The sequence below is a fragment of the Leopardus geoffroyi genome, chromosome B2 (genome assembly GCF_018350155.1).
Source record: "Leopardus geoffroyi isolate Oge1 chromosome B2, O.geoffroyi_Oge1_pat1.0, whole genome shotgun sequence".
In the NCBI taxonomy this organism is placed as follows: Eukaryota; Metazoa; Chordata; class Mammalia; order Carnivora; family Felidae; genus Leopardus; species Leopardus geoffroyi.
The window spans coordinates 28328569-28353857 of record NC_059332.1 but is presented as its reverse complement, the minus strand read 5'-3'; the positions used below and the strand labels follow the sequence as shown (position 1 = coordinate 28353857).

The 25289-nt window shown below is 34.9% G+C and overlaps 1 protein-coding gene across 4 annotated transcripts in view; it reads right to left on the bottom strand.

Moving 5' to 3' along the window:
• EXOC2 (exocyst complex component 2) overlaps window positions 1-25289 on the bottom strand; it is a 277835-nt gene that overhangs the window by 161206 nt on the left and 91340 nt on the right. For all 4 annotated transcript variants that reach the window (XM_045497613.1, XM_045497616.1, XM_045497614.1 and 1 more), the window contains 4 exons: window positions 18439-18584; window positions 18223-18304; window positions 17371-17473; window positions 11578-11696 (listed from right to left, as the gene is read on the bottom strand). In XM_045497613.1, the coding sequence (XP_045353569.1) occupies window positions 11578-11696; window positions 17371-17473; window positions 18223-18304; window positions 18439-18584 (450 nt within the window). The remainder of the gene's footprint in view (window positions 1-11577; window positions 11697-17370; window positions 17474-18222; window positions 18305-18438; window positions 18585-25289) is intronic.

Here is a 25289-nt window from a genome sequence, read left to right as displayed (position 1 = left end):
TGATAGCAACATCTTTTGATGTGTTCATGAGACATACATACATTATACAAAACATATGTTTATTAAATGAGAATAATTAGCTGGGGCGCCTGGGTGGCTCAGTCAGTTGAGTGTCCGACTTCAGCTCAGGTCACGATCTCACGGTTCGTGAGTTCGAGCCCCGCGTCGGGCTCTGGGCTGATGGCTCAGAGCCTGGAGCCTGCTTCCGATTCTGTGTCTCCCTCTCTCTCTGCCCCTCCCCCATTCATGCTCTGTCTCTCTCTGTCCCAAAAATAAATAAATGTTAAAAAAATAAATAAAAATAAATAAATAAATAAATGAGAATAATTAGGAAGTTTCATAAAATCATGTTCTGACTTATGTGCAACTGAAACTTATGTTACTTACTTGTGTGTTTTCCCTGACAACCTAAGTTATCTGCCCCTGCATACAAGATGGTGTTCAAGTGTATACACACAACTTCAGTTCTTTCATTAGAATTTTAGCTTGCAATGGAACATTTTACAGGTGACAGAGACTAAAGTTTTTGTAAAATTGTGTTTGGCTATGTCTTTCTCAATACTGCATTAGGTTATGAGAAATCATTTGTTTTCTTGGCAGTAAATTTTCTCCAGAAATTAACTGTTTCGACAATTTTTTCTAGATGAAAAAAAATTAAAAGTAGGATTGCAGCCTTGATGAAAGGTTATCACTTTCTGGCTTCATTTGTGCTAATACTAACAACCTGTTCACTATATTTGAAATTGAGGCAGGGATTAACCCAGGATTCTCATGGTTTTACAACTGGAATGGAATTCTACAGCTAGCTGAAGGAGTCATAATAGGCCAATGCTTCATCACCTGTAAAAATCAGGACTTGAAACTATAAAAATTTTAAAGTCTTTTTTGGCTGTAAAATAATGATTCTAAGATATGAAGTTTAAATCTGAAACTTTATATCACCACTGAGAATAAAATGGAAAATATGTTTCTTTTGCTCACTATTCCTACAACTTAGGTCACTGATTACTGTTGTTATCTAAATGTATAAAAAGTCTGCCTCTACAGAGCAAATGCGAAAATTAAGCCTTAAATGGAAATTATATAAAGAAAATATAAAGACAACAAAAAAGTAACAGTGAAACCTATTTTGAAATTCATCAGAATTTGTTCTGAAATTCATCAGAATTTTGTTACAGCTTGGCTATTTTAAAGACACGAAGCAGGGTAACCAATAAATACATTCAAAGGAATAAATGCTTATAAGATCAAAATTATTTGGCTATAAACAGTTAGCTGGGGAACAGTGTAAAGACTACTCTGGAGACAAAATTCCACACAGAAACATACCCGATAGCATGAGAACCAACACTACACTTAAAATTTAAGTGTACCACACTACATTTAAAATTTTTAAAAATAATAACTAAACTTCTTAATTACTGACAATCAAAAATCTATGTTTTATTTCTCCAGTTAAAGCTTCTATACCTCAAAAGGAACTTTTTCTAATTGTGAGTATGTAGGAGAAATTAACAGATTGTAAACAAACATAAAATCAGAAAAACCCTTTTAAGGATACTATATAAACAGAACAGAAAATTTGTTTTCATTAAGAGAAAAAGAAAAAGATGTTTTCAAAAGCTGCAGAAGTTATTTTCTATAGGACACTAATAAAACAATCCTAGTCACTTCACTAAAAGAATAAAGCTGCAAGCATAGAAATAATCAAAAGTTTAAAATGTATTACTTTTCTAAAAGAAAATAAACAATCTTTCACAATTTGCTCTTAAAAGATCTGAAAAGATCTTCCCTTAGGCCCAAAAACTTAATGGTTTACATTAAAACATTGATTCCTAAGGAAAAAAACCTGATAATGAATTTGATTTTGTAGAAAATGCTTATTGTATCTAGTACTCCAAAAGAGTTCCAGGAAACCTTATCATGTATCAATCAAATCCTTTCAACTCAAGCTGTGCAAGTTTTCCCTATTTTCAATGCAAATAGTAGTCAATATTTATTTAACAGACTATACAACATAAAGGGCAGAAGAGTCCTTTCTTAAGGGAAGCCTGCAGATGTGGAACCAGGTGAATAAGTTTACTATATTTTCTCATCCTTCGTGCCTCCTGCAGCAAGTTTTCTCACAGTCTACAATAGTGTGGAGAACACTGATCTATAGCCCCCGGAATCTCAGAAGGGCGGCTGACTTCCTTACCGCCCTTAAACACCTTTGAACACATTTTCCTGCGCACAGCGGGCCCTTGTCCTGCACTGCAGCCCGACCACCCACTGTTGCTTGTTGACCAAACACACGGGCCAGGAGCCTCCACAGACACAGGCAGGATAGGATTCCTTTCAAGCACACCACACAGAAGAATTTCAATGCCAAAGCTGGAGGGGGTGGGGGGGGGGGGGGGGAGTAGGGGGTGGTGGTTATATCAAGACAGAATTAGAAATTCCTCACGAATTAGACCTGTGTCAACAGATAAAAATGTTCTTTTTGATCTTACTGTGTCTCTATATTTAAAGTTGCTACAGGGGCATTTCCTTAATTTAAAGAGGATCATTTCATCTAAATTAAATGAAGGGAAACATATTTAACATACTCTTTGTTAACCTCACTTTACTTTCTAGGGTGTCACAACTGTCCTAAGCAGGTTCCAGGCAAAAATTCTGGTGTACTTTAACATCATTCAAAACAGTAGGTAAAACAGTAAAGTATATTTTAAAAGCAAAACTAGAAGTGTGAATTTTGAATAAGTATTTATTAGCTAACATTAGCTATGTAAGCAAGAACCAGATATTTGAAATAAGCTAGAAAGATGAATAAACAAAATAAAATTATTTATGTTTTTATGAAAATACTTATATTTTTTAGGGGCGCTTGGGTGGCTCAGCCGATTGAGCGTCCGACTTTGGCCCAGGTCATGATCCCGCTCTTCATGGGTTGGAACCCTGCGTCGGGCTCTGTTCTGACAGGCTCAGAGCCTGAAGCCTCCTTCAGATTCTGGGTCTCCCTCAATCTCTCTGCCCCTCCCCCACTCTGTCTCTCTATCTCCCAAAAATAAACAAACATTTTAAAAAATATTTAAATAAAAAAATAAATAAGTACTATATTTTTTGTAATTTTTTATAGATCTAAATAGAAAAAACATGCTCAGAATATATAAGCAATAGAATTATTACAAAATGACATAACACAAAATATTTGTAATGAATATTTTAAAATTACCAGTTAATGCTAGCATTCAGTGTGTGCTTGACACGCACTGTCAAAATTTTTTTTCTCTCTTAAGGATAGGGGGACATGAATTAGACATGAAATGGCTCCCAGCTGCAAGATGTCTTCTTCCAGATGTACAGTAAGCCAAGACAGTAGAAAAGAACCAGCTGCTAGGATAACAAATTTAAAAAAAGGTCCTTTTGACATAAGCCTTATTGGCCTGTCTTAACAAAGATGGATCACTCATTCATTGTAAGGTGAATGGAATCTAGTATAAAATAGAAGAAACAAGTAAAAAGAACTTAATCCAACTCTTTCCTATGATGTTTAACAGCTGTTATTTTACTATGCAAATCTACAAACAAATGCTATGTTATTCAAAAAAAGTAAATCAAATATTCAAGTCCTAAGTTACTGACTTTAAAACACTACTTAAATTACTAGTATTAATTACTACTCTTAATTTTAATTTGGTAGCTAAAATTCTCTTTTCAAATTAGATTTAAAAACAAATCTACAGTCATTATATAAAAACCTGCTGATCTGCATTCAGGTAGTGAATACCGCTTATATAAACTTACACTTACTACAAACAACAGGGATGACTTCTAATAGTATGCCTTGTAAATCTAATTCATGGCACCCTGAACATCACTTGGGTTTTTTCCCTTTCTGTAAAAAAGGACAAACGGGAAAAGAAAATCAGACCACCACATTGCTGAATAGAGTTTTTTTATAACAGTCCTAAACTGGTACCTCTACTTCTCTCTCTTGAATCTGCCTTATTCTATATATCCCTTGTAGCTTATAAATCTCAAAGCAAATGACTAAAATCCCATTAGAAGCATTTAATCTTCTAGAGCCAATTAAAAAAATCCTCTAGTCACAACAACAACAAAAAACAAGGGTACAGATAAAGCTGGGGTTGTATAATCTACATCAGAAGGGATTTAGGAAGAGCAGGTAGATCAAATCAAAATCTTCTATCTGTAGCTGCTGTTGTGCCTTTCCTTTTTTTTTCTTTTTAAATAAACTTCTATTTTTCTAGATTTATACTGTTATGATCAAAATTCAGGAAAGAAATTATTTTTTAAATCTCCAGAAAATAAATTTCATAAAGAACCATCCTTAGGTACAACCTCATTGTAACAACTTAAAAAAATTATAATTTTATTAAAATATTTAATATATGTATAACAATATTACTATATATTGTTATGTATATAATATATATTGTTAAATATATAACATTTAATGCATGTATAATAATAAAAAGACACATTTTTAATGTCTTTTAACTATGGAAATATTTTTGTAGTTCTATAATCTGCTGCCTATTCCCTATAGAGGTTGCAATTTAATCAAGAGTACAGGAAATTTACCTAACCCTACATTATAAAAATACCAGAATTATATTTATTAACTCCACTAATTAAAAGTGTGTATGTATATGTATACATACACACATATATATACATATATATATGTATGTATACATACACACACATATACACATGTATAAATTATGTACACAAAGTTCATAGGTACACTTTCTAAATATCAAGAAAAATAGTTTAGTTATACTCTGTAAATTCAGAAAATTGAATATAAGTTTTAAAAAATATTTTATGCATGTTATTTTTAAAATTCTTTCATTAAAAAAATTTTTAACATTTATTTTTGAGAGACAGAGTGCAAGTGGGGGAGGGGCAGAGAGACAGGGAGACACAGAATCTGAAACAGGCTCCAGGCTCTGAGCTGTCAGCACAGAGACTGACACAGGGCCCGAACTCGTGAACTGCAAGATCATAACCTCAGCCAAAGTGGGATGCTCAACCAACTGAGCTACCCAGGTGCCCCTATGCATGTTATTTCATAAACTGGAAAATACAGCCTTTTATATCTTAAGATCATCAGATAAACATAAATATTTTTATTTCAGCAAGTAATCAATAATCTGCTCAGTGTTTGAAAAAATTAAGAGTAGATATTTAGCACAGCCTCTATTCTTAATACTTTTTCTTCCATAATAGATACACACCGTGATGATTCAGAATAAACCTTTCAAGTATGACATATCATCTCAAAGTTTTCAAAGAGAACCTGAGCCACATATAAATGTATTTTCTTCTGTTGTGTGACTATTTTAAAGAATCTGTTGCTTACTTAAGCTATTGCTCCTATTCTAAATGCCCCTGATTATGCCCATACTCAAATACGTCCTTTGGGGGAAGTCCTAATTAAATACATACCTGAAAGAAGGGAATAATTACTCTATGAGTAGGCTGATACCTTTCCCCTTGAGTTATTAGATATCACCAGCATATATTTTAAGAGTTAAATTCATTTTCAGAACAAAGAAAAAAACACCTTTGAAGGCTACCTTTAAAAATCCTGTTTGAGAATGTCAGTAGGGGGCTAACCAAAGGCTTTTCCTGACAGGAAACCTGAAGACTTAGTCTAATTTTGGACCTGTTTCACAGGAATTTTAAGAGAGGAATGACACTTCTTATAAGGTGGTAAAAGTTTTCTGTACAACAATTCAGGACATAAAGCTGCTGTGAATGCAGGGGAACAGTAGCAAAATGGTTAAACAGTTTAGGCTGGGGGGAAAAAAAAACAATCAAACTCTTCCTTTAGTATTTAAGCTAGGATGAGTTTTTAAAATATTAATCTTTATGCCTATTCCCTATGTTTTTTCCCCTGTGTCTCCCCTTAGAAAAGCCAAAAGTCACATTTGCACTATAGAGGTAGGTCATAGAAAAGCAATGAAGAACATTTGGGGATAAATGTCAAAGCATGTTTAAGGTACAATGGTAATCTCTTGTTCTGTGTGTTTATAATCTGGAAGACACCATCCACTAAATCCAGCCTATGTTATTACTATAAAAATAAGAATTCAGAGAAAGGTCTAATGCAGTGTCCATAAGAATATCAATATTATGACCTAGCTCTGCTAACAAAAGAATAGCTCTGCTATACAAAAGAATCCTTCTTGGAAAAAGGTGGCTTTTTTTAATATAGGATTGCTGTCTCTGAACATCTATCACCATCTTTGCTTATGAAATTTTCTCTGAAGACCACAAGACTAAATATAATTAACATTTTTTTTTCCTTAAACCACTATGGAAAGGCTTTAAGACTTGAAAAAAAATTATGTTAGATTTCTTAAATTAATGCATAAAGACCAACTTAAAAAGACATTAAGAAACCTTTTCCTGTCTGAAATACGTATAGTCTATCTATTTAAAATTGTATTTTATTTCACAGGACTGTCTCCGTTCTTGACTACTGTTCTTTGCCTAGGGGTTTAAACAATTACAACCATTTTATCTTATCCAGTGTTAAAAGTCAAAGTACAGATATTATAATAGAGGAACTTACAATTCATTCTTTAGATTTAGAATGCAATAAGGTTTCATTTTGAAAACAGTATGCTGAGAATACCTGAATAAAAGCAATGAAACTTCATAATGAAGTGCCAGATGAAATAAAGGCACTGTCATCATCATGATCATCATGTTCAGAAATCCTGTTTGATGAAATATTTGCTCCTACAATAGAATACAGAGAACCTGCTGTCCTACCTCACTGGTCCAGAAGGAGTAGAGTCTGGTGGAATGGGGAGAAATCTGAACTGCTCACTACTTCCACCCCTATTCAGGACAAGGGGAAGCTGGGTTGTCACTCTCTGAGATTACCGCCTTCACATGCACAATAGACATAGTCATCAATTGAACTAGACACTATCCCAGGTTTTTTACGTTTCTAAAATGACATAACAATGAGAAGATAGCCAATAAAAAATCCAAATGATATTTAGGAGACCTCCCCCATATTACCTTACACTTATATATTTAGACACTCAAATATCAACTGAGAGTACATCATGAACAAACAGCTTATTCCCAGCACACTTCTAATTAAGACATATATTTTATATAAACACATCCACACATACATACACCTATACTATATATGATTACATCATCTGTGTGAATGTAGTAAATGTGTATTATGTGTATGTAAGAGCTAACATGTGTCCAATGACATATACATGCATTAATGAGAGCAACCAGAACAGAAATGGGTCTGTGGGCCATATTTTACTAATGGCTAGTTTTTCCATTTTAGGAAACACATGTTCAGTCTATATCTATGCCACATTTCATGTCCTTTGCCTTTGCATTGAGTGTAAGTTAAAAAGGTAGGGTATCAGTGTACTTAGATACATCAAACTGATTCTGAATTTTGAAGACTAAATATTTGATATTAAGAAATTATTAATAACTTTTAAGTAATCATAATGGTGTTTTGGTTACAGTTTTTAAAAAGAATTTTTATCTCTGAAACTTACATACTGAAATAATTATGAATGAATATGACCTGCTTCAAAAATAATTCAGGGTGAGGGGAGGTAAAAAACAGGTAAGAGCACAGATACAGTAAGACTGGCTATGAATTGATAACTGCTGAAACTAGGTTAGGTACACTGGAGGTTATTTTATCACACTTTCTGCTTTTAAGTATGTTTGGAATTCTGCAAATAAAATCATAAAAACTCATCCTGATATGAGCTCAAGGAACACATCAATTTTCCAAGTAAAAGGCTCTTCCATGTTAGGATTATCTATGTTGTTTTTATTAGTCGTATTTGCTGACAATAAAAGAGGGCAGTTAAGGGGCACCTGGGTGGCTCAGTCAGTTAAGCAACCGACTTCGACTTAGGTCATGATCTTGTCATTCATAGGTTTGAGTCCTGCATCAGGCTCTGTGCTGACAGCTCAGAGCCTGGAACCTGCTTCAGAGTCTGTCTCCCTCTCTGCCCTTCCCTGGCTCATGCTGTGTCTCTCAAAAAAAAGAGTGCAGTTAAGCATGTTCTTTTGAAAGAGAAAAATTAAAATATAACCTATAAATATGTGACTAATTATATATTTAGGAAATTTATCTTGTATGGTTATAAAATCTGTGGAGTAAGTTATAAATTGTTATGTTTTTACTTCCTAATCAAAAAGACCAACTTATGAAAATAAATTTAGGTAGAGCTCATCACTAACAAATGGATCTATTTAACGTACATTCTTTTCATTATTTCATGAGTACAAGTGATGAGCAAGTTCTGCAATAACTTTGGTCAGTGAATTTAAAAGGTACAGCTCCAGTTACACATAAGCTATCATCATTTTTTTTCAGACATACTGATTTTAACCAGTTCTAGATAAATACATATGGTGATACATAACATCAAGATGACAGGAAAGGAATCCATCGGGTAAAAGTGTGTCTCCATTTATCTTAAAGATTCAGACCTTTAGCAATGGAATACTGGTTACCAGATATTTCAGGTATGGACATAACAAAATGTGTTATTAGGTGTTCAGATAAGTGAAATTTCATGGTACATTTCCAATTTCAAATAGTCTACATGTTGTCTTTATAAATTACACATATCCCAAAAATTCAAATATTTTCATAACCAAATTACACAATCAGATGTCTCTTATAAGTAGGAAAATCCTTAGTTAGACCATGTATCCTCTTTGAATCTGGAGATATATGTTAATCACTGTTACTTATTAACCATTTAGTGGATTGGGGAATAGGGTGACAATACTGAGCACCTCCTAGGAATCTGGGCTACTCTATACTTCTTTATCTGGATAACTGATATTTATCATTTAGACTCAATGGAAATATCATCTCCTTTAGAAAACTTCCTTGGACCTCCCCCTCAATAGACTGAAGTAGAATTTTATACTCCCTACTTTATGATGTTTTTCACAATTATATATGTGGCTTTTAAAAATATATATCTCTCCCACTAGGCTACAAGCTCTAAGAGGTCAGAGACCATGTCGCCTTGCTCACCACTGTACTTCCAGTCCCTAGCACAGCATGTAGTGCACAGATTCAATCCAGGCTATTCCTGAATCATCTGAGAGCATTAAAAAAAAATACTGATGCCTAGACTTAGAGATTCTAAAATAATCAGTAGGAATAAAGTAGAGGTCAGGAATTGACAGTCTTTAAAAAGATCCAGGGAATTCTGATGGGAAGTCAATGTTGAAAGTTCTGGCTAATAAAGTACACCCAATAAACAAATGTGTAAGGCCTTTTAAATATCCCTAAAGACTACATACAGACTGTGTATATAATTTGAGGTCATTTTTACCTGCTAAAACTTTAAAGTAATTAATGACATTAGTAGGAATTTTCATGTGGCATCAATAAGGAGATATCTGGGTTTTCCTAAATACCTAGAATAAAACAAAATTACAGCTGGGAAGTACTCAAAACCAAGCCAAGTAATTCATGACAAAATGATGCTATAAACAAATAATTGTGACCTCTCCATTATACTTCCTTGTGTTCCAGGACTGTTTTTATGTTACTTCACTTATTCCTCCTGGAAACCTTGCCATGTAAGTATCACTATGTCTCATTTATTTTTACATTTATATAATCTATTTGGCATCTCATGCCACTGAAACTACATTTACCAAGGTCACCAACAATAGCCTCAGTGCTAAATCTAAAAGACATCTTTTCATCTTATTCTTCATCTTAAAACAACTTGCTGATCACTCCTCTGTGATGTCATGACATTAAACGCCCTGTTTTCCTCCTACCCCAGCAGACCACTCCTCCTTTGTCTCTTCTATCAGCCCTGTAAATATTGTGTCCCAGATTTCTGCCTGAAATTTTATCCTTTTTAACTCTTCTTGGGTGAATGCATCAACTCCCAGGGACCATCTACACACAGATCACATCCAAATCTCTTGTTCTGTAAATCCGAACTACCTATTGGGTATCTTCCCTTGTATGTCAGACAACTCCAAATCAATCTTCCCAAACAAAAGAAAAAAAAATAAGTTTTTTCTTCTATGCTCCCTAACTCAATGGTGCCATCGTCCTAACTAGTTGTTGAAATCAGATATCTGGGAGTCACCTTTGACCCCTTCTTCTTCCTCATTCTTCAATCACCAAGTCTTATCACTTCCAGTTTCTGAACAGCTCTTGTATCTCTTTCTCCATATCCACCACGTCCACGTGAGGCAAGATGCCTGAATCAATGTAGCAGCCTCGTAACGAGCTTTGCTGTTCAGTCTTGCTCCCTCTCATCCATTCACTACATGGAAGCCAAAGGAGTCTTTCAAATACTAAGTCTCAGTGGATCTTTCCCCTGCTTCAGACTTCAGACCTGTAACTGTCAACCCAATGTCCTCTAGATCAAGTCCAAACCCCCTGAAGTGGCTAACAAGGTCCATATAAGCCTTGGCACCTCCTAACTCTGGCCCCTACTCTTGCCATTTTGATTGTGCACTATGTTCCAGCCACAGAGAATTCACTGGCCATCTCTTGCTTGAAGTCCTGTGCACATTCGGTTTTCTCTTCCTGGAGTGGTCTTTCCTCTTCTCCTCCTCTATTTCAACTGGCCCATACATATATCATTCCGATCTCAAAACAAGTGTTATTTCCTTCAGATTTTGGAATGTCACTGTGACCTCAAAACTCTGATTTGAATGCTGTTCTTAAGTGCTACTACCATGGCACTAGGAACTTCCCAGGCTTAGAAAGTAACACTGTATTCTACTAGTCCTTTCTACTTTCCCTGTCCATAGCCCCCTGCTATTTTATAAGTCTCATGTGAGCCAGGCCCCTGTCTGCCACACTGACCGTTATATCCTTAGCACCCAATAGTGGCCAACACACAGCAGGAACTGGATATATCTACTATCTGTGGAATGATAGAATTATACAAATAAGGGTTGATAAACCTGAATGTGAATGCAGCTGTGACTTCTTCCTTTAAAATTTACCTCAGGGCCTTTGTAAATGTTTCTTTTTCTCAGAAAAAAATGGCCATCTAACGTATTCTCCTCTGTTCTCCTCCTGCGCAATATTATGATTTTTCTTTATATTACTTGTCAATAATTTCATCTTTTGTTAGTTTAACACCATCTGTACTTGGCATAGTACTTGGCACATAGCGGAGCTCAACGTATATTTGATGAATAGTGAGTGGACTCCTACCATTTATTAAAGACTAATATTTCTACAATAACATGTTGCTTCCCATAAAAGTTTAACTATTCCCGAAACCAAACCTTTGTCAACACTGGGTGCCAACCATAAAAATAGGCATAATCAAGAATTTTCTCCCTTCCCTCCCGTTTTGTTAATCACTCAGGTATAATGCTAAACCAGGAGCAAAACCAAAACCAAACCAAAACAAAACAAAAACCAGGCACAAATATCAAGAAAATTAATCATTCCCTTAATCATTAAGCATTTCCAAATATTAAACTGACAATAAGGAATGGCATGACAATAAGGAATGGCATAATGCACTAGAAGAGAAGCAGACTTGCCTTTCAAATCTTGTATATAGCCCTCTTTGCAGCTGTGCATGAGCTGAAGGATCCATCTGTGTTGGGCACCAATACATTGCCAAGCAGGGTCACCTGGTGCATGAAGGTCAGACAGGTACCTGAAAAAACAAGGCCAAGTTTAACCAAGTAGGCTTCCTCTGTACAGCCATAAATAAGGATAAAAGGAAAGCTAGCATTTTTCTTTTAAGTCATTACTTATTTTAAGAAAACCTGAAAATTTATAAGGGGGGGCCCAGGTGGCTCAGTCGATTAAGCATCTGACTTTGGCTCAGGTCATGATCTCACAGTTTTTGAGTTCACATGCCACATCTGGCTCTACTGACAGAGTGGAGTTGTCTTTGGATTCTCTGTCTCCCTCTCTCTCTCTCTCTCTCTGACCCTACCCAGTTCATGCTCGCTCTCAAAAATAAACACACACACACACACACAAAAAAAAAAAAAAAAAAGCAAGAAAAGAAAAAAAAACAAACCTAAAATTTTATCAAATGGTAAAAGCACCTGTTAACATTAGTCTTCAAAATTTTTAAGTTTGTTTGTTTGTTTATTGAGAGAGAGAGAGTGAGAGGAGCAGAGAGAGAATCCCGAACAGGCTCTGCACCATCAGCACAGAGCCCGAGTGGGGCTCAAACTCACGAACCATGAGCCAAAAATCATGACCTGAGCCTTGGACGCTTAACCAACTGAGCCACCCAGGAACTCTTTTAATAGTTCATTCTAAATGAAATATATTCAAATTTCTTTTCATGCAAAAATAAACAATAAAACTGTATTTTTTAAAAATTAGGACTTTATACAAAAACAACCGAGAAGACAAATTTACAGCTTGCAATAATCCTAAAACCTTAGAACTTAAATTTATATTTATATTTAATTCACAGAGTGTTTCCATACCTAGTTCTCAACCATTATAGAAAACACAAGTGGGAGCCAGCAGAGGACACCTAGTGAATATTCTTTTGATTTCAATTGCTTTTTTATTCCTTTCTGTTCTGAAACATGGCCTCTAGATGGCAGTGTGACACCATTTTCTATACATCCTAATAGGCTATTTTATTATATGAAGAGATTCAGTGACAATAAACACTTAACCTCCAAAGTCTGAACTCTACTTTCATGACTGTTTGAGAAAACACTTCTCTACAAAATGTAGTATAGATGGGCATTTTTCTTAGTTTCTAAATAGTTTCAAATATTTAACATCTTCTTTGTACAATAAAACATCCAAACCCAGAATGACAATTGAAATACATTTCATTTGAAAAATTTCCGACAAATTCCAGATTTGGCCCTCGGCTATCACAAAATATATAAACATACAGTAGTCACCCCCTTATCCAAAGGGGGAATATGATCCAAGACCCTGAGTAGGATGCTTGAAACCACAGACAGTACTGAACCCTATATGTATAGTATGTTTTGTCATATATGTGACAAAGTTTAACTTATAAACTGGGCACAGTAAAAGATTAACAACAATAACTGATAAAAATAGAACAATTATAACAATATACTATAATAAAAGTTATGTGAATGCAGTGTCGCTCTCTCTCAAAATATCTTACTATACTCACCCTTCTTGTGATGATGTGAAATGACAAAATGCCTACAAGAGGAAATGAAGTGTGAGGAATGATGTAGGCACTGAGATGTAGCACTGAGCTACTACTGGCCTTCTGACTACACTTCAGAAGGATGATGCTTCCAGATCATAGTTGACTGCAGGTAACTGAAATCATGCAACTGAAACTGCAGACAAGGTGGGGACTACTGCAATAAGTTAAATCCAATTAAAGCAACTCCAAAAGCTGAATTTATTGTCTTGAAATTATTTTTAAACCATAAGCTAACTATTGTCTTGAGGTTAAAGAATTTTGTTCAATGATAAATTTTAATTAATGGTTACAAGCTGTGACTCTATCCTAATCACTGAGGGATACACCAGATGCTTCTCTTCCATGTCCCTCTAGTACTAGGTATTTCCTAACTCACCGATATCTCAATTAGCAGCTAATTAGAGGAGAAACATTTTGTAATAAGCAATAAATAAAATGTTGAGACATCTGACATCAATCACATTGAGGAACTATCCACCCTGACCTTCACAAGCTAATGCAGATAGCCTGGGCTCTGAGCAGAGCCTAGGATCATCCTGCAAAAGGGCCCTTTAAACAATGTAGCTCACACTGTACAGCACTGCTTCAAAGTAAGCCGAAGAGCTGGCCCTTTTCCCTCTCCTTAACCGTCTATTTACAGACTGCTAATAGGCTATGTCTGTGTTGAGAAAGGCACAAATCAATTAACAGCACCCAAAAATAAAACTACAATCTAACAAAATACATTTAGTATGGCATAAATATTTCAACATAATCTGGTTCTTCCACTCACACAAAGCTTTCTCCTCTTTTTTCATCTGGAATATAAAATGACAAATAGTACACTATGTCATTTCTTTTCAAAAAACATAATTTTATTCTTTCTTGTTGGGGATAATTTGTCTTAGCATTCTCCTTAGGTAGGTTTGTTTTGCCTCCGAATACTTCTACAATACTTTTTCCTAACACTTTCACTCATATAACATCCTCAGATTTAGTGTCAGTGGTAAAATATAGGAATACTCTTTTAGGAAAGCTGCTTCCTTTTAATTTTTAAACTACTGAATAGGAATACACAGGGTCCATTACAAGAGCTCAATACAGCAAGAGAAATCAATATGCTCTTTTGCTTAATAACTTTTAAAATTATAAGCTCCTTTAGTATGTTGCCTAGGTCCTTGCAAAATTTACTAATAATCCTTTACAGCATCTTATTAGTGGGTATTACATTAAATGTGATATAAAGATAAATGTGTTCTCTCATAAATTCTACAGTGTTGCAGTTCAAAAGTATAATCTGTGGTAGGCTTTTCCTTGCTTACATGACTTAACTGAATAAATTTCTTCTTTTCTTTTAGTAGTAAACAATAAGTACAACTAACCTTTGAAAACACAAGTTTGAACTGTGTAGGTCCACTTATACAAAGATCTTTTAAGTACTGTACCATAAATGTATTTTATCTTCCTTATGATTCTCTCAATAACATTTTCTTTGGCTTATTTTATTGTAAGAATAGAGCATATAACACGCAAAATGTGTTAATCGGCTATTCACGTCACTGATAAGGCTTCCAGTCAACATTAGGCTGTAAGTAGTTAAGTTTCAGGGGAGTCAAGTTATACATGGATTTTCGACTGGGCAGACGGTTGGTGCTCCAACCCCCACACTGTTTTAACACTCAACTGTATTTCATTTCAAAGATCGTTGTTTAAAACATGCCACATGTTAACTACTATTTCTTCTAAAACTATGTATCAAAGAACATAACAGCTTTTTTAGAGGGGTAAAGAATGCTAATTATGAGCACAGCCTCAGTATTTTAAAATTAAAGAATTAAAATTTTTAGCCATATTCTAACATGATTTTTAACAATTACCAGGAATAGGATCACATTCATATGGAAAGAAGTATATATGACATAACTTTGCTTCTCACTAAAGCTACTAGAATCAAGACAAAATAAGAGTGAAAATAATCAAAAGTTTTTAATTATACAAAATAGTGAACAAAAATGAAATACAAAAGTAATTTGATTTTTAATCACACCATGCAAAACTTCCGAATATGTAAGAGAACTAATAAAGACATGCTTTGCTGATGATAAAGCCCTCTCCATCCCTTCCTGATGTTCACAGTACCTATCATCATAGATTCCAAAGTCCAATAGATACTTGACCTGGTTGTGATGCTATTTTTCCTATTTATTAATAACTAAAAACTTAATTTAAAAAGGGGAGGATTAATTGCTCAGTGTCTTCTCAAAGCATCAAAAATAATTATTACAAAATAAGTAAACTACTTGACATTTTTGTTAACATTCTTATTCTTTTCCCCTTTTAAATGACAGGAAAAAAAGCACCTAAACAGGCCATTTAGAAAAAATCTTTTTTAACACCTACCATCTTTAAAATAATATTCAATAGATTAACTAGTTACAAGAACTACACATTATGTATATAAATGGGAATTCACTATATAAAGACACTGTACATTCAATAAGGTTTAATATATTACTATTGGCAAATTTAATAGCATAAATATAAATACAAAGCAAAATTAAGTAGCATGGTGGAACACAGACAACAAGACACTAACCAGCTGTATATCCCTGGACAAGAGGATTAACCTTCCTGGAGCTTTTCTTTACATGTAAAGGAAAAAAAAAAAAAAAAAAAAAGCAGATGGAGAACTAACATATATATAGTTTATTTCTAGCTTTAGATTTCCATTATTCTACAAGCCAGAAAAATCTCCCAAATACATTCTTTCCTATATGAAGACAGCTTAGAGAAAAGCAAAGATAAGCTTTGAAATCAGACAAACAGAGGAATCCTACTGCTAGCCGTGTGCACTGAGCAAGAATGAAGTCTGAGGTTCAACTTCCTGATCTATATACAACGGGTATCAGACAAATGCCTCCACAAGGTAACTATCAGGATTAGAATTTATATACATAGTGCATCTAGCATGATGCCCAGGGGTACTACAGACTCCAGGTAGTGGCAGTAATCAATGTTAGTACTCTCTACTCCCCTGCTAAAGCCTCCTCTCCCTTTCTTCTTTAGTAACGCAAATGTGCTGATAATGACAAAGGCTCATGTTGCTACTATTCTACTGAATCACCAAGAATGCAAGTCTTGAGTGTGGATCATTGTCCCCACCACCATTGCAAACACAGCAGCTTTCAGGCCAGACCTTCTTTTCATACCTGGAAATCATGTTCAATGGTCATATGGTAACAACAGCCAAATGCATAAATATATATAGTCAATCTATTATTTTATAAGTACTGAATACTCCATAAACTTCACTAATTAAAGAGAGAGGGCATTAAGTTTGGAAAGTAGCTTATTCTGAGAATAAAGGCCACATTCAAAAAAAAAAGTTAATACTTTCAAATCATAGATATAAAAAGTTTGTAACATATGCTTTATCTCCAAATCCTGGTATAAACATTACATATGTATGTAATATATTTACTGCTTATGTGCCAGGTGCTGTATTAAATGCTTAAATGCATTCTTAGATTATCTTTATAACTACCCTAAGACATAGATTGTGTTATCATGTCATCTCAGATCAAGAAACTGAAAACAGAATGCAAGTAAGTCACCGAAAGGGAACAGCCAGTTACCACCCTGCTATAATGCTTCCTTCTAAGGCCTTCTTCTCATCATACCCTGTGGTATCCATCACTTTTCATATTCCTGCAATTTTTTAAATTTATTTATTTTTTCTTCTCAATACTAAAACCTTTCAGAATTTTCTATACCACTGAGCCACAGCCCACTCTTGTGGCATGAAGAATTTCCCACCCAGAATATGACAGTGTTGTGCTCTAAACCAGACAAAAAGCCCCCTGCCTGTGATCTCTGGGTGCCCACAGAGTGCAACACCCACACTGTCCGGCTAGGTTAGGTAAATCCTTATTGAGCAGGAGGAAGAAATGACTAAACAATGAGGCCACTTTCCCTTTCCCCAAACAAGCAGAATTTTCTTGCCCTGAATACTCCCAAATTTGTTAGTATACAAAAGAATTTTGGTGTCCTATACTGGATACCACTAAATTTCTATTTATCTTCCCTTTCACCATTTCATCAGTCTCCTAATTTCCCCCAAATGATGTATCTAGTACTGTAAGGTACATGTGATTTGTCAAAATTCTTGCAAAAGGTTTACCTTATGTAACGTTTTTGGTCATGTAAAGTTGATGGTGTCTCAAGCAATTTATCCAGAAGTAATTCTCTTAAAGTTTCAATCCGTGTTTCCACTTCAGCATAATCTATTTAAAAAGGAAAGAACATATAAGATTAGAAAATGGAGACTTAAAATCAAATTATGGCAAGTAGAACAGTGATTGCCTTGGGGGATAGGGGTTGACTAAAAAGAGGCACAAGGAAACTTGCTGGGTGTGGGTTACATGGGTGTGAGCATTTTGTCAAACTCACTGACCTGTAATTTGTAAGTAAGGTTTGTACATTTCATTGCATGTAAATTTACCACAATAAAAAAATGAAATTAAGTTTTCTGAGTCCTTATGGATTTCATTTAGAAATTTAATAAAGCCCTATGATATTTCTCCTAGTTGATAAGGCATTACCATAGGACATTTTAGGCTTTTCTTACTTTTTATAACTCTTGTATTAGAGATAATTTCAAAAATTGTGTTAGTTCACTTTAAGGTTAGAATTCATAAACATAATGTTTTTTCTGAAAAGATTAAAACTAAGTTTCCATCTCTATAAAGTATCTGTAATTGATTCTTTCCAGTAAAAAAGATTTTTTTAATAGCATTATGATTAACAAGGAGCACAGAATGTACAAGACTAACTTATCCTATAGCTGCGGTTGTTCATCTTTGCTACATCTTGGTTAGAAAAGCCATTTTATTTTTGAAGCAACTGTTTTACATTTTAAAAAGAGTACCATATAACAAAAATTAAAATTCAAATAACTTTCTCTGCAGAATGCATTCTACATTCTTCCTGTAAAAGTAAAGTAGAAGATCTAAAAGTAATAAACAAATCTTACATTTCTTGAAAACCTGCACCTCCGTTTTCCCAAAGAGTGACTTGGCCTTTTCATAATCATTAATAACCACATCATAATCACCCTTTAAAATAAAGAAACATTTTGGAGACTGTCAGTAAAGTAGCATGAACACATTTGGTTACGATAAATAACTATCTCAATAACTCTTTAAAATTTATGACATCATAACCATGGGTACATAAATATGTACTCTACCTTTTGGATATTCCTTTCAATATTTAGAGGAAGGTTGAAGAGAAACTTAAATCGCTGAAGCACATTGAGTGCATTTCTAGTGGAATCTGCCTTGTCCTTTCGACCTAATACTTCTTGAAATAATGTGTCCGCAGTATTACTTGCTCCTATTTTACAAAGACCAAAAGAAGCTTAGATAAAACAAAATGTTAGGCATGTTAGGCTACTATTATAGCTTTACATTAAAACTCAACAGACTTTTTTTAAAGTTAGTTATATTGGAGATCTTTTATGGTTTGTTAAAATACATTTCCACTTTGCCTACAAAGTCCTTTTGTATATTAAAAATAACTATATTTACCAGGCCCAAATAAAATTGCTGATGTGAACCTACATTTATTTTAGCTACTCTTCCAAATTTTATAGCAATTATGGGTCCTTAGATTATTTCATTAGTTCAGATAATAGGTTAAAACACACATATACACACACATGCACATGCATGGGCATACTAGATACTAGGTACTATACTAGATAAATTCTCTGGATTTAATATCTGCATTATATGGTAATAAAACAATAAAAATATCTTTCAGGAAAGTTGTTCAAAAGAAGTATTTTAGAACTAATCCTATTTCTTGGTAAAATTATCTTCTGTTCATGCAACAGGCACAAAAATTACATAAACAATTTAAATGACAAATTTTAACATATCATTAATGAATACTTGCTTCTTAAATCAGCTAATTCAATTTATACACAAACTGGACATTATGTGTATATAATATATATATATATATATATATATATATATATATATATATATGTATATATAATATATATATAAAAGTCTTCCAACTATACAAATCACTATAATGACAGAGTTGCTTATCTAAAGCAAAATTTACTATGTACAAAAATAGTTTAACTTTTTCAACTTGTGAATTATTTTTAATTAACCACAAAGAAAGGGGAGAAAAAGAGTAACTGTTTTTGGCTATTTGATCGCTGCTCATAAAAAGTTTCTACATTATCTGGTCTACTGACTATACTTTAAGCAAAGATGAAAAAATGACCTCAGTCTCACTGGGTGGTTTGCATGCCATATTCTTTAGTCCACACTGTGGGTGGCCTGATCACGTTAAAAGTTGTCTTTGTAACATAATTGTTTTATCTAAATAATGTTGAAATTCTGTTGAAATTTTAAAGACCTTATATAAAAACTTTGTCAATATAGCCATTTTCCTTGATGCAGAATGCTAAATTTCTGTAACATGAGAAAAAAATATATTCCCTTGTTCCCATCAAACCACATAATGGTGGCTAAATGAATATTTGAAATCTGATTAAAGGTTAAAACATTTTTCTTCAAAGACAATTATTATTAAGTATTTATCATTTAAAAATATAAACTTTGTGATCTGAGGGTTCATAAATGAAAAGATACATCAATGTGACCGAATAGTTTTAAAAGATACATCAATGTGACCGAATATTTGAAATCTGATTAAAGGTTAAAACATTTTTCTTCAAAGACAATTATTATTAAGTATTTATCATTTAAAAATATAAACTTTGTGATCTGACGCTTCATAAATGAAAAGATACATCAATGTGACCAAATAGTTTTAAAAGGCTGATTACTAATCGGTAGGCTGTGGATACTAAATTCCCAAGCACTTTTTTGTGCGTGTGTACAATAAAAGAATTTGGGACAAAGCTATAAAAGCTCAAAATTAGGTTTTACTCATTGTATTTTAAAGGTAACAAAAAAATACCAACTAATAATTTTAACTCCTCTAAAAAGTATGAAAACAAGTACAAGTAAAAAATTCACTTATCATTAAGTCTTTTATAGTGAAAATTTAATAGGCAGAAATTAGACTATAAAACTACGATTTGTACAGAAAGGTAGATATGGAGAATTTTAATATGTGCATAGAGAAATCATAATTTTAATTAAAAAATAACTTTTATCCATAAACTGTTATTGTATTGTGAATTTTACTGCATACACAATAAAATTTGGGGAGTTCATAACTCTTTGATAACTGAATGATTCTATCAGTAATAAAAAATGAAAGCAGTGAAACTAAGATTTCTGTAAGCAGATAAAATCACCAAAAGCTCACAAAATGTATTTTAATGTCTTCATTCTCTAGGGCTACTAACAAGAAAAACGAAACCACTAAACTCAGTGGTGCTGTTCACACATGAAGTGGCACTGCAGATAAACCATCAGTTAGACATCCGTCAAGTCTCCCAAGAACAATTTCCCCCACGTACCAATCCATCCACATCTTCACTCCACCTTCTTATACCGAGAACACCCAATTTTAAGACAGCTAGCAGGGGTTTTAACATCCAGTGTGTACCCACGAAACAAAACTAAATGAGCTATATTGTAGTGAAAGACATGACTTAGGTCTTATAGTTTGCAGAACCAACCCTGATCTTACAAATACCAGCCCTAGGCAACTCTAGACCTGAAAGTTGGTCATTTCTCCCCACAAGGGGTGTCTTAACTCCAACTCACTGGACTGTGACTATGTTCGTCTCAGTTACAGATGCACCCCAAGCACCAAGAGCAAGCCTGTTGTAATGGCACTGTGGCTGCCACTATCATAGTCATGTTGACAATAGCAGTAAAATATTCCTCATTGTAAGATAGGAGAACATGGATGGACCTTTACAGTATCATCCTTAAGTGAAATAAGTCAGATAGAGACAGACAAATACTACATGGTATCACTCATATATGGAATCTTAAAAAACAAAACAAAACAAAACAAAAACTTAAGTCATAGATACGAAGACAGAAATAGTGGTTACCAGAGGCTGGAGGGTGGGGGGAAGAGGGAGATGTTGATAAAGGGTACAAATTTCCAGTAAGAAGATGAACACATTTTAAGGAACTAATGCACAGTATTATGAATATAGTTAACATTATATATCATATACTTGAAAACTGCTTAGATTAAATTTCAAATGTTCTCATCACAAAAAAGAAATGGAATTATGTGACATGACAGAGGTGTTAGCTAATGCTAAGGTGGTAATCATGTTGCAAGATACATGTACATGTATATCAAATCAACATGGAGAGGAGCCAAGATGGCAGAACAGCATGGGTATTTTTTGTGTGTCTCACGACCATAAAATACAGCCAAACTAACATTAAACCATCCTGCACACCTAGAAAACTGATCTGAAGATTAACACAACCATCTGCACAACCTGAACCATAGAATTCAGCAGGTATGGGGCGTGGAGAGGGGAACTTGGGGAGAGAAAAGCCATGGAGAAAGGATGGAGATGGGGGGGGCGGAATATGGGAAAAGCACCCCTCTCCAAAAGCAGCTGGAGAGAAAGTGGAAAATTGGAGACAGCCACAGGGACTGAACTAAAAAGGGAGAAAGGAGAAATGAGAGGGTTTAAATTCCATTAAGACGGTAAACAGGAGGAGCACAGAGTCTGAAACTCTGCAGCTCAATACCTGGTAGTGCTCTGGTGGAAAGAGCAAATCCCCAGGAACAGAGTGGGGTCCAGGAGGTTCTTGGGCCACACAGGGAGAAGCAGTTCCACTGCTGGAAGGACATTTGGTGGAGGCTGTGAGGCCACCTGGGCCCAGGAGACCCCAGAGAACGGCCACATTCGCTAGTACTGAAACAAGGTCATTGGGGGTGAAGCCTGGTACCATATGTGTGTTGTGATTTTCCATAATCCCTGAGGCGCTGCTGTTACACTCTCTCACAAACTTTTTCTGGGGTGGACTGGCACATGGCCACAGTGTCTAGGCATTGGCAACAGCATGGTGCCACAAGCGTTCCTGGGTGCAGCCAGCACCTGGCCATTGCTCGATGAGACTCTCTGCAGACGGGCAGTGTAGGTCGATGCCACATTCCCTTAGAAGCGGGGGGGCCGGGGAAGGCAGCCACACCTGAGACAAAACTGGGGAGGAAGGTGGTGCCTGGGGCTTGGTCACGGACAGTGTGGAAGTGGGAGTGGATGGAAGCTGAAGATAAAGGATGGGTGCACAATTGCTGATTGTGGAGAACAGAGTTCCAATACTAGAGACTGGGTAGCTGGGTGACACCATTTTCACCACTCCTGCACATGCGCATACGCACCTACAAGCACCACAACAATCCACCCCAATATGCTAGCACTGCCATCTAGAGGAGAATGGAGCCATTAACACTGAGCCCTGACCAACTGGGCCAACCTCACTCTTCAAGAACACAAGTCTCACCACCTGCTTAGCTTATGGACTATAAAACACTTCAGAGTTTGACTTCTAGGGGGAAACGAAGTAATTTCAGTCATATTTCAGTCTGTAAGCTGGTCCAACTATTCAATTTTCTTCCTTTGTTTCTTTCGTCCTTTCTTTCTTTCGTTCATTCCTTCCTTCCTTCCCTTCCTTTTTCTCTTTTTCGTTTCTTTTCTTTTTCATGAATACAGAAAAAGAAAAAAATTCATTTTTACTTTCAATTTTTATTAAAAATATTTTTCTTTATTTTTTTTACTGTATTTTTTACTTTTATGTGAATTTTTTCAAATTCTAGTTTACTTCCATCATTTCATTTTAGTCTACATCAGTGTATTCATTTTTTCAAATTCTCAAATGATTTCTTTTTTTCCCCCCTTTTCTCTAGTCTATCAAGCCACTTTCAACACCCAGACCAAAACACACCTAGGATCTAGCATCATTTATTTGATTTGTGTGAGTGTGTGTGTGTGTGTGTTTTTAATTTTTTATTTTATTTTAATTTTAATTTATTCTACCTCATTAATTCCTTTTCTCCCTTCAAAATGATGAAACGAAGGAATTCACTCAAAGAAAGAGCAGAAGAAATGACAGCCAGGGACTTAACCAACACAGATAAAAGTAATATGTCTGAACCAGAATTTAGAATCACAATAATATTAGCTGGAGTCAAAAACAGATTAGAATCCCTTTCTGCGAAGATAAAAGAAGTAAAAGCCGGTCAGGATGAAATAAAAAATGCTATAACGGAGCTGCAATCTCGAATGGATGCTGCAGCAGCAAGGATGGATGAGGCAGTACAGAGAATCACAATATAGAGGACAAACTTGTGGAGAATAATGAAGCAGAAAACAAGAGGGAGATTAAGGCAAAAGAGCACAATTTAACAACTAGAGTAATCGTGAGAGGACATCAGAATCATAGGGGTCCCAGAAAAGGAAGAGAGACAAACAGGGGTAGAAGGGTTATGTAAGCAAGTCATAGCAAAAAACATCCCTAACCTAGGGAGAGACACAAACATCAAAATCCAGGAAGCACACAGGACTCCCATTACATTCAACAAAAACCAATCATCAACAAGGCATATCATAGTCAAATTCACAAAATACTGAGGCAAGGAGAGAATCATCAAAGCAGCAAGGGACAAAAAGTCCTTAAACTATAAGGGAAACAGATCAGGTTTGCAGCAGACCCATCCACAGAAACTTGGCAGGCCAGAAAGGAGTGGCAGGATATATTCAATGTGCTCAATCAGAAAAATATGCAGCCAAGAATTCTTTATCCAGTAAGTCTGTCATTCAAAACAGAAGGAGAGATAAAAAGTTTCCCAGAGAAACAAAAATTAAATGAGTTTGTGACCACTAAACCAGCCCTGCAAGAAATTTTAAGGGGGACTTTCTTAGGGGAGAAAAGATGAAAAAATTAATAAACAAATACAAAAATAAATAAATAAATAAACACCAAAAGCAACAAGGATTAGAAAGGACCAGAGAACACCACCAGAAACTCCAACTCTACAAGCATCAAAATGGCAATAAATTCATATCTTTTAGTACTCACTCTAAACGTCAATGGACTCAATGCTCCAATCAAAACACATAGGGTAACAAAATTGATAAGAAAACAAGATCCATCTATATGGTGTTTACAAGAGACCCACTTTAGACCTAAAGACACCTTCACATTGAAAGTAAGGGGATGGAGAACCATCTATCATGCTAATGGTAGATGAAAGAAAAGCCAGAGTAGCCATACTTATATCAGACAATCTAGACTTTAAAATAAAGACTGTATCAAGAGATGAAGAAGGGCATTATATCATAACTAAGGGGTCTATCCAACAAGAAGACCTAACAATTGTAAACATTTATACCCCCAATGTGCTGCACCCAAACATATACATCAATTAACCACAAACATAAAGAAACTCATTGATAGTAATACCATAATAGTAGGAGACTTCAACACCCCACTCCCAGCAATGGACAGATCATCTTATCAAAAAAATCAACAAGGAAACAATGGTTTTGAATGACACACTGGACCAGATGGACTTAACAGATATATTCAGAACATTTCATCCTAAAGCAGCAGAATACACATTCTTCTACAGTGCACGTGGAACATTCTCCAGAATAGACCACATACTGGAACACAAATCAGACCTCAGGAAGTACAAAAAATCGGGATCATACCGTGCATAATTTCAGACCACAACACTAAGAAACTCGAAATCAACCACAAAAAATTTGGAAAGGTAACAAGTACTTGGAGACTAAAGAACATCCTACTAAAGAATGAATGGGCCAACCAAGAAGCTAAAGAGGAAATTAAAAAGTATACAGAAGCCAATGAAATGATAACACCACAATCCAAAACCTCTGGGACGCAGCAAAGGTGGTCACAAGAGGAAAGTATATAGCAATCCAGGCCTTCCTAAAAAGGAAAAATGATCTCAGATACACAACCTAACCTTACGCCTTAAGGAGCTGGAAAAAGAACAGCAAATAAAACCCAAAACCAGCAGAAGACAGGAAATAAAAAGATTAGAGGAGAAAATAATGCTATTTAAACCAAAAAAAAAAAAAAAACAGTGGAACAGATC